We start from the raw sequence: 18,449 nt of genomic DNA, 5'->3' as shown, positions 1-18,449 counted from the left end.
TGTTGACTATGTTTTTGTTCACAAAGCAAATTGCACTCGAAATCAGCAGCTGTGGCGGGGGGAATTATTTAGGCAAATACATTCGTAAACAAAAATGACAAACAAAACAATCTGCATATTACATCAGGGGTGGATTGAGGCTAAAAAATAATAATACAAAAACAAACCTCAATGTGACTGAAATGATAGCAGCATGGATTGGCCTCCAAAAGAAACCTGATGAATTCAGCCACATGGGGAAAAAAACACAGCTGCTAATTTCAGCCCAAACTGTGTCTTTTCTTTTCAATCTCTCATTGGTTTTCTTTGATTTCCTCTTTATTTGGTTTCCTTCTCTTAACCAAAAAAGCAAATAATAATATGCAGCTGCCACGGGAGCTCTACTGCACTCACCGGTGGCTATAAAAGGGAGCTTTTGAATTTTGATCATGATATGGTACGCTTGATTTAACCCCAGTGGCAGCGACACCATTTCTTTCCCCCCCCCCCTTCCTTCTCTTAACCAAGCGACAGCACAGCCACTGGGGTGAATCTGATTGTTTTGAGGGAAAAGCTCATTTTAAGGGGCAAGGCTGAGTTTACATTTTGAAGACGGGTGTCACTGATAGCAGGGACAAGGGAAAAGGGGAAGGAAAAAAGGGATTAAAAAAGAAAGGGAAACAAAAACAAAACAGAAATGTAGCTGCAGCTAAACACCTTGAGGTGGCTTTTTTTACTCTCTCTGTGTTTCCCCTATTTTTCTCTTCTCCTCATGTCATTGTGTTCTGCATCAACCCCTTTACATCCCTCAGAGCTTCGAGAAGGTTGGTGTGTTTTTTCTTTTTTACTTTTTTTACCCACATAAAAAAAATCAACATGTTTGAAAATTTTAGCTATATTTGCCTATTTAGCCTATATACAAAGCTCGATTCAATTTGAAATAAATCCTAAACGATTAATCCAAACTGCTAAATGATTATGAAAGAAGTTATTTTATTTTTTATTTTTTTATTTTTTACTTTCTTTTAATTCCAAAGAAGATATGATGAAAGCAAACCCGATTAGCTCGGGTTTTGTTTCTTTACTTTTATGTTTGCATTGTGGGGCCTTTTCTTGTTTGCATCCTTTGGTATTGCTTCTGCACGGAAAGGCTTTTCTTGCACCATGTCTTGGAATCCCAGCACGTGGAAATAACCTAAAGGAACTGTTGCATGATGGGAGAATGTAACTGCGCTTGCATGCCTGTACAGAATTCCTTTGGCCGTTGTCTTTTTTTCTTTTCCTGCATTCCTCGTTTTGTTGAAATGTTCCATTATCTTATCCTTGGTTTTCTACAGATCTTTTCCCTGATACAAACCTTTGTTTATCGGCATTCTCTGCTGAGTTTAGTGATTATTGGTCCTGTGTATGTGTTGTGGTTTTTGTTTTTCCTTTCGTTTTGGTTCTGTTCTTGAACTTCCTTTTCCGTTGAACACCTTTTCGTGGTTTCTTTTGTTGGTGACGTTTTTTTTCCTTCCTTTTGTTTACTTACTCAGTAATGCTGCTTCTTGAGTCGCGGAGGATGAACATGAATGCCAAATGAAATACTTAGTGTGTGTTCAGCGCAGTGTTGCTGCCATCTCGTTTACGGTGATGCATTAACAAACAAAAGAGAATGAGAACTGATTGGGCCTGATTGGGTTCAGTGGTGATTTCTCACAGCCATCATGGGATCTCTTTTACAGTGCCATGCGGATCAATAAGAATATAATGACTTCGGTGCTGCGTTCGCCGCCTGTCTCTAAGCGACCGCAAATACGGCTTTTATTTTCAAAATGACGGCGACGAGGCGTGATTGGTTTTGTTGACAGACTGCTGTTTTCCTCTCAAAGCAGTCAGGGAGACTCAATCAAATTCTGATGTATTATTCATTCATCGCCCATTCTTTTCCCCGTGTTGAATGTTGGAATTGATTCCGAGATTGACGTAAGCCACCTAATGAAGATTCTCAAATTGGAACCAAAGCATACTATTACTATTTTTTCCTTTTTTCCATCCCCCCTCCCCCGATACATTCGTACCGTATCGTGGCAGTCATGGCGCCGGAGAGGAGAGGGTGCCAAATGAGTTGAGGATCAATTGCAAGGGCAGGCCCGCATTGCATTGATTTATGTGGTAATTGGGTTTCTCCCAAGTTCCCATCATCTTTTGAGATGTTGCACTCAGCCCATGTGTGTCGGGTTTCTCCGAGGCATATATTAATCTGAACCAGCGCCAGAACCCTCTTAAATCTTATGTCACAGGCTGTCGTAAAACTTGCCTGTAAAGTTTATCCCTCCTCTGCTCTTATGAATACATTACTTCCAGCTTTTCCTTTTTTTTCATGGAGGGGGAATGACTATGAGCTCAGAGAAAAATTACAATTTACAAGTACAATTGTGAAGTGAGAGGTAATTTACAAGTTTGTTTGATCATGCAGGTGTATCACTCACACAAATGTGAGAACACGCAACGTGCTATCTGGGTCCTGCGAGGACCGGGGCGTGCATGTCGTTTTCGGTGCGCGCCGATCTGTCGGGGATTAGACCTGTCGCTCAGAAGTGTATGCTTTTTAAATAATGAACACGGGAGCAGCGAGTGTGCCAGTCCCCCTGGGTGCCCACCACCCCCCATGCGGGGCTGAGTGTATAATGGCTACCTCGGACAGACCTGGAGGTCATCGCCTCTCGCCCCCACACATAAGAAGAACAATAAATAATAGAACAAGTTGCCTCGGGCCACGGCCTCCAAGGACCGGCTTAGTATTTAGTTCTTGCCTGTTTGCCAGTGACTGCCAAGTCATACTGTGGCTCCATATCAACTCGCTGGAGTAAGCAAGAAAGTCGGCACATTCTTCTACTTTTATATTTGTTTCTTTTCTCTTTTTTATACAGAACAAAACAAAAAACAAAAAAAGAATCATCTAAACCGTTTCAACAAAAGCCATTGTTTCCTTAGAGGAGACCCATTAAGTATTTGATCTTTCCTTTGTTTGGATAAAATCAAGTTCCCCCCCCCCACCGTACTGTGAGACAGCTCATTAGACAAATTCATATAATCATAATCCTTTTGAATTCTCGCTGTTCCAAATGGCAATTAAAAGATGCTCCATAGGCCGTTGAACGCCACCACTCAGTATTCTCTCATTGCCGTCACGGCCCAATTCCACTGGAGGGAAATGTGAAAGAGAACCCGTCCAATTCTAGAAATGCAGGGCTGCATTTAGCCCTGACTGCTGCTTCGTGATTCCAACCATATGTCAATGATGCAGCAAGACTGCGCTGTGAAGAATGCACGTGCACGCTTGCCCTCCTACAACAATGATGCCTGCCTGGTTTGTGAATGTGCTTGCATGTCCTGCTCTGCATTTGTGTGTTTGTAACGTTGGGAAAGAAAGCTAGATTACACCTTATGTTCTCACTGGCCAAAGCAAAAATAAATAAAAAATACTGCCATCTCTATTAGATGTTTGTCTCAAGGAGTCCTGAAGTCCATAGCCCACCACACACCCACCCCTCTTTGTCTTCGAATAAAGCAAACATAAAAGTTTTCAATCTGACAGAATAGATCCAGTGCTCATGGCATATATCCACCACAGAGAGGGGCTTATCTGCAGCAAAACCATTTGGCTGCCTGTCTTCCATCTGCAGGACCATGTCCCACCAAATCTTCTGTTTGCTGTTACTAGCCCACCTACCCACCCACCGCCACGATTCCTCTCCGTTTACTCTAAGCGATAATTTCCATTTTGATGGGGGCCACCCATAGTGACTGTCTTAGCCCGGGTGCAGCCCGATGTGGCATTAACGCATGCGACCCCTGTGGGTTTCTATGTAAATGCCCTCAGCCTCGCCAGGCAAGTGTAACTAAAGGATGTATATCATGCGGAGCCTGTGTGACGTCGGGCAGTAAGAGGGTGTAATCTCAGCTTCAAGGTGACACTAAAAAAAGGCTGCACATTATGTTGGCTTTTCCCCCCTTCATTTTGGGGCAGCACTCCAAGGCTGCCTCGCCAAAATGGCCGATAATGTCTGCCTTCTGACATCTTGTGTTTGTTTTTTTTGCTTTTCTTTTGTTTTGGGCACAAACCCCTTCCACGCCACCGCCCACTTGTTTAGAGATTAGCTCAGTACTCTGGCGTTCTCTCTCGACTGCTTCTCACCTCGTTCCACTTTAAGACTTCTTTGAGTTGTCTTTCTCTCTCCACATTGGGGCTTGAACCAGGATTATACGTTGTTTACGTCCAAAAACTAAAAGAAAGGTCTAGTACTTTTTTTTCTCTTCTTCTTCTTCTTCTTTTCACCCTTTCTTTCCGCTCCAAATGGGCCGGGCCGGGCTCCCGGTTCTCTGTGAATGAGGAGCGTGTCCATGCAATTGGGATTCTTTTAGGGGTTTTTTGTTTTGTTTTTCGATGGGCTTGCATTTCTAAAGGGTAGTACTCTCACACACATACATCACATCACTGCCACCTCCTCCTCCCCTTCCCGTCTTTCTCAGCCTGCGAGAGCCTTTTGGAATCACTTGCATGACTGAGTATTGCATTCCACTCTGGTCCTGTTGTTGATTTCATACACAGATGTGTACAGAACTATAGACTTCATGATAGACTGATGAATCATCTGCATGCAGAACCCAACTCCGAGGTGTCTTTCCCTTATAAATCTTAAAGGGTGATTTAAACTGGCCTGTATCATGCATCGGAATATAGTGCCGCGACTCGTTGTGACCTTGTAGATCGGCTATTTTGGATGTGCGATTCAGGGCACATCCAAGTATAAATCAGGAATTATGTTCAGTTCTCCTCGTTCTCGAAAGAAGGACAACCCACTGCTGTGCTCTCACCACCACAGGCTGAATGTAGTCGTTTGTGCGCGCGGGGCATGCAGTAAATGTTCTGCGGGCGGTAGGTTTGTGACTGACGGTTTCCCCCCGTAGATTCACCCAGTGTCACCATGCCTGTTAAGATTGTGAAAGGAGACATCGTTCCTGTTGAGTGTAGATTCACTCACCCTCTAAATGGCCCCGGTCCAGTGGCACACATTCACCCCAGATACAGCATAGCACCTGATCAGATGCAAACCTCCATTTTGACACCCCCCCCCCCCCAAAAAAAAAGCACCACTTTGAATCCAGTTCAACTTTTAGTCAACATGCCATTCAAATTGGACATGACCAAAACTAAACGAGAGCAGAGACAAAATGATGGCTGGAAAAACATCTAATAGTATTGATGCAAATCCTCTCTTGTTGAACACAGCTGCACTGTGGAACTTGTCTTTGCTGTTCGGACATGAATTATTTTGTGGATATCTGTTATGTTTGGTTTACTTTACGTTTTTGATTGTGTGTCTGGAACAACGCTATATCTGGACATGAATGGCATGCTTCGATGGGCTTGGGTGACTTTATTTTTTGATTGTCCTGATTCTCCCTGTGACCGGGAGGGGGGGGGGGGGGCACACCTGTATATGACACTCATGCCATAGCCACACCCATGCATGTTTGTGTGTGGAACGGGCTGCCCTTTCACCTTTGTTGTTTGTTAGGCGTTTTTTTTTAAAAGACATAATTTTTATTTCTGACAGTTCTGCAATCAAGGTGCTTTAGTCAAAAAACTTTAAATTGGACTTTACAAGCATGCATTGATAACTATCTGGTACGGAGCCGGAAACCTTAACCAATTAATAAACCCAATTTAATCAGAGGTAGTGTAGATATATTGCTGATTATGTAATAATAATATCTTTGATGACTCCCATTTTGGTGGGCAAATTATTATGAATAATGTTTTGCTAGATTGTAAGCGATAGAATTTCCATTTTTTTAAAAGCCATTACCTTTTTTTCACAACCCTCTGTCGAACATTTTATTGATAGTTCTCGTGACTGTTTCTGTGGTTTTGAGTTCTTCATCCAACCTTGTAACAGCTACGAAACTGTAGCGGCTTCACTTGAATTGACCTTTCACGGCCTCAAGGTCGGGTCACGTACTCGCCCCACGCTAGTCAGCAACTGACATTATCAGTGGACTGCAGCGCCTTCTGAAGGGGTGTGTGTGTGTGTGTGTGTGTGTGTGTGTGTGTGTGTGTGTGTGTGTGTGTATCGCAGCGTATAAATGTAAAGAGTAAGGCCGTTATCGCCCTGCAGTGATGGCGGAAGGTCATCGCCCGTGTTTGCCTCAATCAGTACATGTGCGCGTGTAAAATGTATTATTAATCATTTCACACATGGCACGAACGTACAATGTTATCTCATATGACTCAATTCAAGTGAAAGGGCTCCTCTAAAGGCCAACACTAGTGGCGGAGTTGGAGCCTTTTGTTTAACCTTTTGCATACCCTCTATCCTGCAAGCTCCTTCCATTATCCGCTGACGGTGTGGCAGATAGTCGCGTGTTCAAACAGGTCAAATCCCTCCCGAGTGTTTGTGGGTGACCCACCGTAGGCCTGTATGAATCCCATTTGGATCGACACGGTGCGCTATCCTCGGTGCCCTTTTCCTTCCCACGCTCCCCACTGCCTCGTCTCGTGCCATATCACACTGTCCCGGGTCACATGAGCCTCGAGGTGGTGAGTTTGAGGGTGGGTGTGGGTGGCTGTGAAGAGGGGGGGGGGGGGGGGGGGGATTAGTTGACTCTGATTCTAAGCCCCAGTGTGTGAGACCTCCAAACCCACTTTGAGCCATGTTTTTATTTTATTTATCGTTATGATTTTTGGTTTTTTATCTATATTTTAGTTTTGCTCCAGAATCACAGTCTCCTTATTCTATCCCCAACTTCCTCCTAACCCCTCCCCCCACAACCCTAACCCCCCCCCCCCCCCCCCCCCCCCCCCCCCCAACCCCCGCCCCCCCCCCCCACTCGCCCTTTGCGTAAAGTACAGTATGTCCAGCGTGCCCCATTCGTGTGCGTCTCGTTTTGTCGGCCTGTCTCGTCTCGTCTTGTCGTGTCTGACTGTCCCGTCTGTCTTCTTGTCTGTCTTGCTGCTTGGGTCTGTTTTTTTTTTTGGTTCTGCCTCGTGTCCCTGTCTTGCGTTACTATCTGTCTTTTCCTTTCTGTCTCCTCGTCTGTCCTGTCACCTGTCTGTCTCTCAATCAGCTCTTTGTGTAGTTCGAACCATCCTCTTTTTGTTCAGACTTCTCTTCCTCGCTCAACTTGTGTCTCCCTCTCAGACACACTCTCCCTTTATGTCTCTCTCTCTCTCTCTCTCTCTCTCTCTCTCTCTGTGTATGCATGTCTTCCATCAAACATTGTACAGTGTCAACTAACACCTCATGCTCCCTCCAACGCTGCACTAACACTCACATACTGTACACACGCGCACACCCATAACAACAAATAACAAACACACCTACATACATACATACATACATAACTGGCACAGACGCGCTCACACATAACGCACTACCCACCTAAACATCTTTCCTGTTGGTCCCATTGTCAACTCCTTCTTTCTTTGTTCACTCAAAACTATCCTCCTGTCCATGAATCCCAGAAGGATCTCCCCGTCTCTTTCTCCAGTGGAAGGTGTCTCTCTATCTCTATCTTTGTCTTTGTCTCTCTGTCTCTCCCTCTCTCTCTCTCTGTCTCTCTCTCTCTCTCTCTGTTGGTCCAGTTCTGTTTCTTTGACCTCTTCCTACTATCTGTGACTAAGTGGACTCTTCTGGCTCCAGCCTCTCCACTACGGCCTCTGTCTCTCTATGTATTTCTAACTAAGACCACACCACTTTGTTCCTTATACTCTCTATACTACTTTTTTGTGTTTAAACCCGGGACTTGCGATGTGACGATGTGTCCTTCGCGTCACATTTTGTCACATTGGCCGAAGGAGAAAAAAAGAAAACAAAATCAATAATTAATAATAACGAAAAAAAAGGAAAAAATAAAAGTTTACACATGCAGCACTGAAGTGGGTGACCCCGCCCCCTACCCCCTTCTCCCACCCAACCCCCTCTCTCTCTCCTCCTCTCTCGCTCTCTTTACCCTCCGTTCCCTATCTCTCTCTACCCCTTTTTTCTGAGGTGCTCCTGTCCTTGTATCTCGTATTTTCTCCTTTCTTCTCCAATCGTCTTTTTGTCTGGGCATGCTAGCGACCCTTCAGTTATATTCCTCTATGCATTTTATCTCAATTTTTTATATCTGGTTTTGTTACCATTTTATTTCTTTTTATTTCTTTTACCTCGGTCTCTATTATGCATGCTGTCTGTGAACCTGATAGCTGCATCTATCAATGGAACCGTGTAAGATCTCTAAAAGGCTTTGTCCAGTGGATCTACCCTAAACCACAAAAATCTCATTAAAGTTTCTCATCTTTAGCGATTAGCCTATAGGCAAGGAGAAGGGCCAGAGCAAAGCGAGCCACACACACACACACGCACACACACACCCACACCCACCCACCACACACTAGCGGGGCGGAGACGCCCCCTAGTGGTGGTTTCAGCGTAACCCTATACTTCCTGTGCCGCCGGGAGGAGGGGCCTATCACGGCCTACTTCCTGATCTGCCGTGAGTGGCGGAGAGAGGACAGGAAGTCTCAGGTTGCCTTACGTTGCCCGGCCTCACGTGATAACATCACATGGCCCTTATCACGCTTATTATCGCTCACACCTGGCGGCCCATCCGTGGTTAGGCTGTGTTTAGTCCAGTTCAGCTCAGACCTGGCGGCCCATCCGTGGTTAGCCTGTGTTTAGTCCAGTTCAGCTCGGTTTACGAAGATGAGAAACTCATAATAGATTTTTGTGTCTTTAATTGTGCTGTGATGGGTCAAATATTGGTCAATGGAACCTTGTTGCTATGAATCGTTGCTTTACTGTCAATCTTGTTGTTGAAGCAGTTCTGTTAGTTTAGTTCCTTCGTATTATTTATATTTTTATATTTTACGTTTAAGTCTAGCTCTTTTAATTTTGCTTTATTCAGTTGACTTTTTGTTTTTTACCACGTTGATCCTTTCTGTAGATGTTAAGTATTTCCTTGTAAAGGATACATTTTCATCGACCCGTCCTGTTACTTCTTCTTCTTCTTCTCTCCTCTCTTTTTGTTGACACCCTCCCCCCCCCCCCTCGCCACCCTCCCCCCTCCCCCCACCACCCCCTCTCTGGTATCCTCTCTTCCTTTCCTCCGTCCTCCTCCCTCCCTCCCTCCTCCCAGTGCGGCGAGTGCCCCCTCGCTTCTCCATCCCGCCGACCAGCCAGGAGATCATGCCCGGCGGCAGCGTCAACATCACGTGCGTGGCGGTGGGCTCGCCCATGCCGTACGTCAAGTGGACGCTCAACGGCGAGGACCTGACGCCGGAGGACGAGATGCCCGTGGGCCGCAACGTCCTGGAGCTGAGCACCGTGCGCGAGTCCGCCAACTACACCTGCGTGGCCATGAGCAGCCTGGGCATCATCGAGGCCGTGGCGCAGATCACCGTCAAATGTAAGGATGGAACACTCTTAACCCATTTTGACCTGAGATCAGATTAAAAAAATGTCTTCTATATCCTGACAGCTTTCTGAAAAAATAGCTTAAGCATAACATAATGCTAACGCCAAAAGGGGTTCCCGCCCAAAATGAGTTAATTTAGTTTTAGTTTCACAGGCCTTTGAATAGAATTAGTTTCAGTCATATTTTAGTCACCTGAAATGTTTTAGTTAGTGTTAGTCTAGTTTTAGTCGACTAAATATCATGTTGATTTTAGTCAACTAAATCTACAGTTGATTTTGTAGATTTTTATTTTATTTTGGCGGTCCTTGATGGCATCGTAATGCCTGCTTTCACTGCGCAAAAAGCATGGAATACGGATGTGTATTACAGAAAACTCCCGTTAAACTTTCCAACAGACTCCGGTAAACTCCCGAATTGTACCATCACACCTATTACTGTATATGCCTGCTAAACTTGAGGTTTACGGGCAAATCTAGTGCCCATAATTGCCCGTTAACTCCTCTTTTCACACAGTGTTTTGCACTTGGTAGTGTGCAAATGCCAAATATTGTCTTTGTAGTTTTCTCAGCATTTCACCAAATTATACATTTGAGAAGACCTTTAGTATTGTACTTACAAAGTTTTGCTTTTCATATTCACTAGAGCAGATTCAAACCGTCACTTGCCAATGGTGTGAAAACCAGTGAATATTATCCATGGAGAGCTCAACCCTTCCTTTCCCCTTCCTGTTCTGTGCAGCTCTTCCCAAGCCCCCCGGCTTGCCGGTGGTGACGGAGACCACGGCCACCAGCGTCACCATCACGTGGGACTCGGGCAACCCCGACCCGGTGACGCACTACATCATCCAGTACCGCGCCAAGTCCCCCGACAGCAAGTTCGAGAGCATGGACGGCATCACCACCACCCGCTACAGCATCGGCGGCCTCTACCCCAACACCGAGTACGAGATCCGCGTGTCGGCCTTCAACACCATCGGCCAGGGCCCGCCCAGCGAGCCCGTGGAGGCGCGCACGGGCGAGCAGGCGCCCGCCAGCCCGCCGCGGAACATCCAGGCGCGCATCATCTCGTCCAACACCATGATGGTGCGCTGGGAGGAGCCGGAGGAGCCCAACGGGCAGATCAAGGGCTACCGTGTGTACTACACCATGGACGACTCACAGCCCATGAGCTCGTGGCAGATCCACAACGTCCAGGACAGCATCATCACCACCATCCAGAGCCTGGTGGCCACGGAGACCTACACCATCAAGGTGCTGGCCTTCACCTCCGTGGGGGACGGGCCCTTCTCGGAGCCCATCCACGTCAAAGTGCTGCAAGGAGGTGAGCTTGATTTCATTGATGTTTCCATCCACCAAAGAAAAAAGCATATATTTACCACGGTGCAGAGGCAGCCACGTTGCAGCTGGCTTTGTCAAGCGTCTATATGAAGTATTATTATTAATACATATGTGTGGGGAGGAGTCAATTGGCATAACAACGAAATTGGGAAGGGACAAAAGGTAAACATTATTAACACCCTGAGCGGCATAAACAGAGGTCTCCGTCCTATCAAATGGTTACGCTCAGCGCTCAGGACGGAGATTAATCACAGGACGGAACATTAATGATATCATAACCGCATCGCTCCACAGGATGGGAACGCCCGTTGGGCGACATTCAATGTCATTTCTGGTTGGGACGTCATCCAAAGTGGTCCCCCTCCATTTTAGTGGATGAGAGGAAACATCTTCAAATTCTAACCAAAGATGATGTTTTTGACGGCCCATCGAGGTCCCGTCGCTGGTCGCGTTAGAAATAATAATACTTCCCGTTGTTGATCGCCTCGGGGGTGTTTTTGCTACATCTACAGTAACTACTTCAGCTACATCCACCTTGTGCACCTTGAAATGGGCCCTGAAGAAACAAATCGCTGGTCGTCCCGATGTAATGCTTACAAATACCCCCGGGTGTTCTAGGTGTTAATCATAAATGCATAAACATTAACCTATGCTATTTGTCTAAATTATAAACCAACAAAAGAAGCTCAAGGGCTTATTTCCTTTGCAGTCCTTATAGAGTGCCAGTTTTGAGTTCCATCACTGCTTTTTCTCTTTTTTTTTTACGTTGGAAACACATTTTACGGCTCTTGTTTTTTTTTTCACATGAGGGAATTTGTTCACTTCACGCTCATTCACTTTATGCTCACTCAGAGAACACAGGGAAGCTGCCAGAACATTCCCTAAAAAAGCATCGAGGACAACGCTCCACATGTCCCACCATATTTTCCACCATAATCTGAAGACTCACCTCTTCAGACTCACTTAAGCCGTAGCACTTGACCTAGACTTGACAACCATGCAGGTTTATGCAAATGTTAAAATGTAATTTAGATGGCATGTTATTTAGACACATGCCAGATTCATTTGTTGATCTAGCATCCTTTAGTTTGTACTGTATAGTTTCAATATACAGATTATTACTATGATCGTAGATTACTGCATGCAGTCTCTCTGCATTTGATGCATGTGTTTACCTTGCTTATTGTAAATTGCTCTGGATTAAGAGAGCCTGCTAAATGCCTGAATGGGCTGTGTCCATGTTTTGTTTCATGTCTGTCCAGTTCCTGGTCAGCCAACCAAGTTCCTGGTGGGCGCTGTGTCCGACACCAGCATTGAGCTGACCTGGGAACCGGCCTATGAGAAGGAAGGCATCATTAACTATGTACTGCGCTACAAAGAGGCTAATCATGGTGACCAGGTAAGATCACACACAACAACACAACTACTTTTTGTGAAAAACAATTTTGCTTTTCATAATGTCGCTGTCGGGTGGTGAGAAGTGGCCTGCTCACTCCTCATGCACTGAAGGAAGCATGAGCTCAGTTCGGGTCACTCCCCAGGTTGGCAGAGGGAGAGTATAGCACCCAGTGTTACAGCTTATAGGCAATTGGAAAAATGTTATCAGAGCGATGTCACCACTCCCCTTCTTCCTCCGGCAACGAACAGATGAAGAAATTTGGCCCCACGTCGTCCTTCGTGGTGGAGGGTCTGCGGCCCAACGCGGAGTACGTCTTCTCGCTGGCCGCCATCTCCACCAGAGGCACGGGAGCCTACACCAACGACGTTACCCAGAAGACCTTGCAAGCCAGTATGTAGCCCCTTTATTTCCTCTCCTCTCTGCTGCTTCTCCCTCTGCAGGGAACATATTGGCTGCTTTGGGGCGTTCAGCGATGACGGAAGCGCTTCAATGTCTTCTCCAATGCTGTTTTGTTGTGGAATCTAATGAGGATGTTGAATCTTTCTTTTTTTTCCGACTCCAGGCTTCCCTAACGTTGCTTTTTTTGTTTGTTACTTGAGATGTCAACTTCAACCATCATCACCTTTGAACTTGTGATTGTGTTGTGTACTGTACCAGACATACTCAGGGTTCAAAGCTGATTGAGACTGTTTTCAGAGCTGTGTTGCCATGTGTATGACTTCTGATCATGAAAAAAAAGAAATGAAAACATGTTTAATATTTTTGGAGTTGATTGATATTGATTGTATATGTTTTCTCCCCGCAACAAGAGCACAAGGTGTCAATTTGGGTCGTTTTCTGGCCTCATGAAAATCGACTTTTATACATATTTACCAACCAAACATGGGCGATAAGAGGTTAAATTTAATTAGCAAATTAAATGCAACCTTTCACACTACGGTGGCTTACAACCTTTTACCCTCTGTTTTGATTCTATTTTTTTTTTAAACCTCTACTGGATGGACCTTGTCAGACAAATTGAGTCTATGCGGACGGACAAATTTGTCAGCTTCTTTCTACCTCTTCCCGCGTTCACTTCTGTTCAGATTTTGCTTTTACTTTTGTCAACAGCAAAGTGCACTTTTCCCTCACACGTGACACAAGAGACACAAAAAATGTCCCGTTCTCCCCTGTGACTGCCGTGGCTTTCTGCCGAACGCTACAGAAGAGGCTGTTTTTTGTGAGGTGGGAGGAGGGGGTGCGTGTGCCGCGCATACGTGCGCCGAAAATGGCTCACAACACGTCGCGGTGCGACGTGTTGTGAGCTTGTAGATTGGCCATTTTCAGTGTACGACACTGACAAGTGACTAAGCATAAACCAAGCTATGGTCCCCAACAGCGGATCAGAACAGTAACAAATGTATATATATTTACAAGATATGGCAGGAACACAACTAAATTATTTAATCACGCAGGGCCAAAAATATCCCTGACATCATAGCTGAAAGTAGGAGAGTAGAGAGAGCACAGTTGGCTTAACAAATCCAACGTGAGCCGAGGGGGCTAGTGTGGAGCTGATGCCATGAAATGCACTCCTCTCCTGATGCCCCCCCAGAGCATGATACACCGTCCACAGTGTCCAGACCCCTGCTTTAAGGTCAACACTATGCAGTCTGAAACATCTCCCATTCAAGGTATTTAACCCTGGAACACTAAACACGTTGTGTTACCAATATTTTTGGTTGCCTTGTATTGCTGTACTTCAATATATTTTCATGAGAAATATTTTTGATGGAATATATTACATTGTGTAAAATATACCCGGGTTTAGTGATGCATGGTTTTGACAAAAGTTAAGTTTAGTGTTCTAGGGTTAACGTAGCTACTTGTCCAAGAGTATAGGGATTGACCCGCTGCTTTTCCCTTTGTGAACACAGCCAGTATTCCTGGGGCATAACCGCTGAAATGAGAGGCTTTTTTTAGAAAGCAAAGCACGTTTGATCTGACAGGGAGTCGGACGGGTCAGACGCGCAGGGCAGAAAGCCACGGCGGGGCAGTGTGAGGAGAATACCCTTTAACACATTTTCTGTTTCTGTCCGTGGCAAAGCCTGCCGGGGCCGCCAACCTAACCAGGGCCGCTTTGGGAACAAACTTCACAATTCTCTGTTTGTTTTTTGGCTTTCTGTTAACCGCTGGAGGAGAGCTTCACAGACAGTGCAGAGTCACTGAAGAGAGAGCACCAGTTGCATGCAACATTAACCCCTCCCCCCTGCTTACCTTCCCCCGTCCACCGGGGGCGCTGTTGAGAATCTTTACCACTCCCTCCTCCTCCCACCCCTTTGAACTGTATGCTCAAGGCATGAAACAAAGCTATATGTCCATCAGACCTCCCGCCCGCCCTCCCTCCCTCCGACAACCCCTCTGCCCCCTCCCTCCTCATCTCTGTCTTGGCGTGTCTTGGGTGTATATATATATACGTGCACATCCTCCACTGTTAACGTCTATCTGTGAGACCCCTTACCCTCCTCTTTTGCGTTGTTTTACTGAACTGGAAACGGCAGGTGGATTGGATCGGATACACCTTCCTCTCTACTTCCACTCTACCTTCCCACCCCTCTCTCTCTCTCTCTCTCTCTCTCTATCTCTCCCTCTCTCTCTCTCTCTCTCTCTCTCTCTCTCTCTCTCTCTCGTCACTTGTTCCCTTGCGAGACGGAACAAACAAAAAGCTCTCCTTGGAATGGCTTGACATCACCTTTTCTGTCCTCTTCCTCTCCCCTTTTTCTGTTGAGTCTTTCGAGAAAAGGTTTTTGAGTTAGACAAATTTATTTTTGTTTCTTAACATTAGCTTTCTGAGATTTCACACGAGCATCATATCTACAATACTGCAAAAAAAAAAGCAGTAGCTTGTTGCTATTGGCCTAACCATAACCTCTCACGGCTGAGGTTAGGACACTGGTTCTTAACATTGGGTTCTGGGACCCCCACCCCAATTGGCCCGTGAGGGTCCATTTGGTTCATTTTGTACACCCTTAGAGTTACAGACCTTTTAAGGGCCAATGTTTTGGACCCCTGGTGGGCCCAGGACCGGGCATTGAGAAACAGTGGGTTAGGACAATGACAGACTCAGGGCTAGAGACGATAAGACAAAAACAACAAGTCCCCGCCCACCACTCATGACACACAGCACAAACACAAACACAAACTATCATAACTTGATCTTTTGGATGCCTTGGAGGTAAGTGGTTGTTTCTTGTTGTTGTTGGTTTTGTTGGTGCAGCCCAGGGAGCTCCAGTCTGCCATAACCCTTAGCAACAGGGGTGCAACTGTTCTAGTTTAACTAATCGATTTGATCTGTTATAAATAAATTATCCTAGAAATGATAGCCTAATATAATATTTGATTAATAATCAATCCCTATTTTGGGCATGTCATAAGTGTAACATTAATACAAATGTGTAATTAAAGAAAATGATAAGAATTGTGAGAATGGCACGCAGATATACAAGCTCACAACGTGTTGCAATGCACTGTGGAACAAAATAACGCAGAAGGCCTTAATTGCAGATTTGTTAATGTATAAAAATATAAATATATTAGAAAACACACTAATCGAAAAGTCGTTGAATAATCGCTAATAAAACTATTGATAGTTGCAGCCCTATACTTAGTAGCAATGACCTGAGAATGACCCGATGCCAGTACACCTTGTCAACCTTCTACATCCTACTTGTCTGTTTTTCACAAGAACTAAAAAAAAATCCCAGAAAAGAAAGACGTCCCATCAGAGAATTGAATAATAGCGTGCCAGGATGCTCTCTCTACACAGCGCTGTAAAATATTAATCTGACATGTCTGTGGTTTCAGCAGAAATAACAGCTTTCCCACCAGACGTCTTTGTGACTCCATGGGGCTCAGTGCGGAACGCGGTGCTCGGGTTAAGTGTCTTTTCGGGTGCCATGCAGCGCAGGCAATAGAAACGGCCTGTCTTTTTAGGAAAAACACAGAGCTAAGTCCATTAGCATGTAGAGAGCCATAAACAGAAGCCCCACTGAAAGGCCTATCGGCCTCACCACTTAAATCTACCCTACTGTGATGGACTTAGTTGACCGGAGTCCCCCACATGTCTATGTTAGGCCCTCTCTTTTTGTTCTCCCTCTACACCAGATCCCTCCCCCGAGAGTTGCAGATCGATCATCTGCACGCTCATAGTGAGTTTGTAAGATCGGCTATTTTCGCCCGAATGTGTTAAAAGACATCACTCTGTGTAGCAATCGAATTCAGAACGGGAATCCAAATTGTGTGTCTGTGTGCGCGAGGGTGGTCCTTCAGTTAAACACAAATATAATTCTCACATATTTCTATTTGCGTTATACGTGTAGTATGAGGGACAGACATTTCACTGCGGGGTGCTCGTCGGCGGATCTGTCCGGAATATTCCGGCGCCTCTGTGAGCTAAGAATCCAATTACCTTGGTGTGACACTGCCAGGGAGCATCATTAAAAACACACACCTCATTGGAGAGGGGCAACATGAGATTGGTGCGCGCACGCACGCACACACGCACACTGTATTACGTACTGCGTACTGTATTACGATATTACGGTACAGGCATCAATGCAGTTTAACATGCATTTGTACCCCTGACCCGGAAGCAGATCTGCAAGCTCACATTGTGAGCTCACGGTGTGCGATACCGGCGTGCAATTAAGTACAATTATGAGACATAACTCCAAGCCTAATCCCTAAACCTAAGCCCTAAATGCCCAACCCATAAACCCATCATGGATCTCTTATTAAACGTAAGCCGAACTCCAAGCCCAAATATTTAGTTTGACCGTAAAACAACAATTTCTCTTGTGAGGCCCGGAAAACATTGTCCTCACAATGTCTATTTCTGACATTCTACCATACTGGTGGTGACATTTTGGTCCTCGCAAGTGCAGTAATACAAGTGTACACACACACAAACACAAACACGCACGCAGACACGCACGCACGCGTACAACGACATTAAGCACACACGGCCGCGTGCAAAACGCAATCTCTCACTCATACGGAGGCTCCAGTGTAATGAGGAAGCCTTATTTACCAGCTGCATGACTGGGCCAGCTGCCCTCACGCTGATATATTTGAACATTAATAACGTGTGAAGGAAGGGGAGGGAGGAGGAGGCCCACAGGAACAGACAACCAAAATGATACGCATTTCAACTCGGCTCAAATCTGTTTGTTAAAAAATCTCCCCTCGCCAGAAGAAAATAACAGCGGTGGTGGTGTTGTTGTCACAAAATATTTGGCTTAGGATTAGATTCCCCAACATGTGGACGACTGCGACCCACAACAGAATTGCCAAAAGACTCTAATAGACCCTAAAAATAATATAACATTAATATTATAAAACAATTGTCATGGTATTTCTTCTTTATTTTTCTATTGTGATATTGATCAATAGAATTTTAGTTTCTATTGTTTCTAAAGTATTATCATGTTAGTTCCTTAATTTGATCCTAGCCGGTCAATTGATTGATCATTAACAAAAACATGCTCAGAAAATGCACGCCGCTCACGTACCGTACCGTCTGACCACTGAACTGGTCAGATGGTCAGATGGGTGGACCGAGAACGCGTTAATTGGTTCTGACCCAGAAAAGGTCGGAGACCACTGAGCTAGAAAAAGAGACACTTAAGCCCAACTCCCATTCTGCCGTGTCGTGAGAATGCAAATCTGCTATTTTCACAATTATTAATTATTTATTTACATTTTCCCCTATAATGACATGCCCAAAAGAGAGACGCCAGCCAGTTTCAAAGTGGTTAGCGTAACATCTTTCAGAGCCTGGGATGGATTCTATGCTATTTCCTGTTATCTGGCAGCCTGGAGAGCCCTTGTTGAGTGAAATGAAAGACAGACGGTATAATCTTCTGCTGTTTACTCTAGCAAACATTATCTCTGCATTGGAAGTGTGTGTTCAGCCAGCGTGGATTCGTGGCATCGCCCGGAGGTTGTTGTCATGGGGATCACGTTGCAGACGCTCCCTAGAAAACCAGGCACATGTTCAATGTATAACAGTACTGTCCATGTTAACCTGTCTATGTTAACGCGCTTGGTTTTCTCAGTTGAGTCCTCTGAAATACAATTAACGGGTCTGTAACTCCCACAGTGTTCATTTGATTCGTGAGAGTGTACAAATGGAACCAAATGGACCCTCACGGGTCCATTTGTACACTCTCACGAGTTACAGACCCGTAAAAGGGTTCCATTTTGGACCCCTAGTGGGAGCCGGACACAACGTTGAGAAACACCGTGTTGAC

At 45.3% G+C, this 18,449-nt stretch overlaps 1 protein-coding gene across 1 annotated transcript in view; it reads left to right on the top strand.

Moving 5' to 3' along the window:
* ptprsa (protein tyrosine phosphatase receptor type Sa) overlaps positions 1-18,449 on the top strand; it is a 262,736-nt gene that overhangs the window by 145,992 nt on the left and 98,295 nt on the right. Inside the window, 4 exon segments of the mRNA XM_083768114.1 lie at positions 9,145-9,414; positions 10,162-10,743; positions 12,023-12,159; positions 12,408-12,549. Coding sequence (XP_083624240.1) covers positions 9,145-9,414; positions 10,162-10,743; positions 12,023-12,159; positions 12,408-12,549 — 1,131 coding nt within the window.

Source organism: Protomyctophum parallelum (genome assembly GCF_964188405.1).
Source record: "Protomyctophum parallelum genome assembly, chromosome: 6".
Lineage (NCBI taxonomy): Eukaryota > Metazoa > Chordata > Actinopteri > Myctophiformes > Myctophidae > Protomyctophum > Protomyctophum parallelum.
This window is presented reverse-complemented; position numbering and strand designations above follow the sequence as displayed.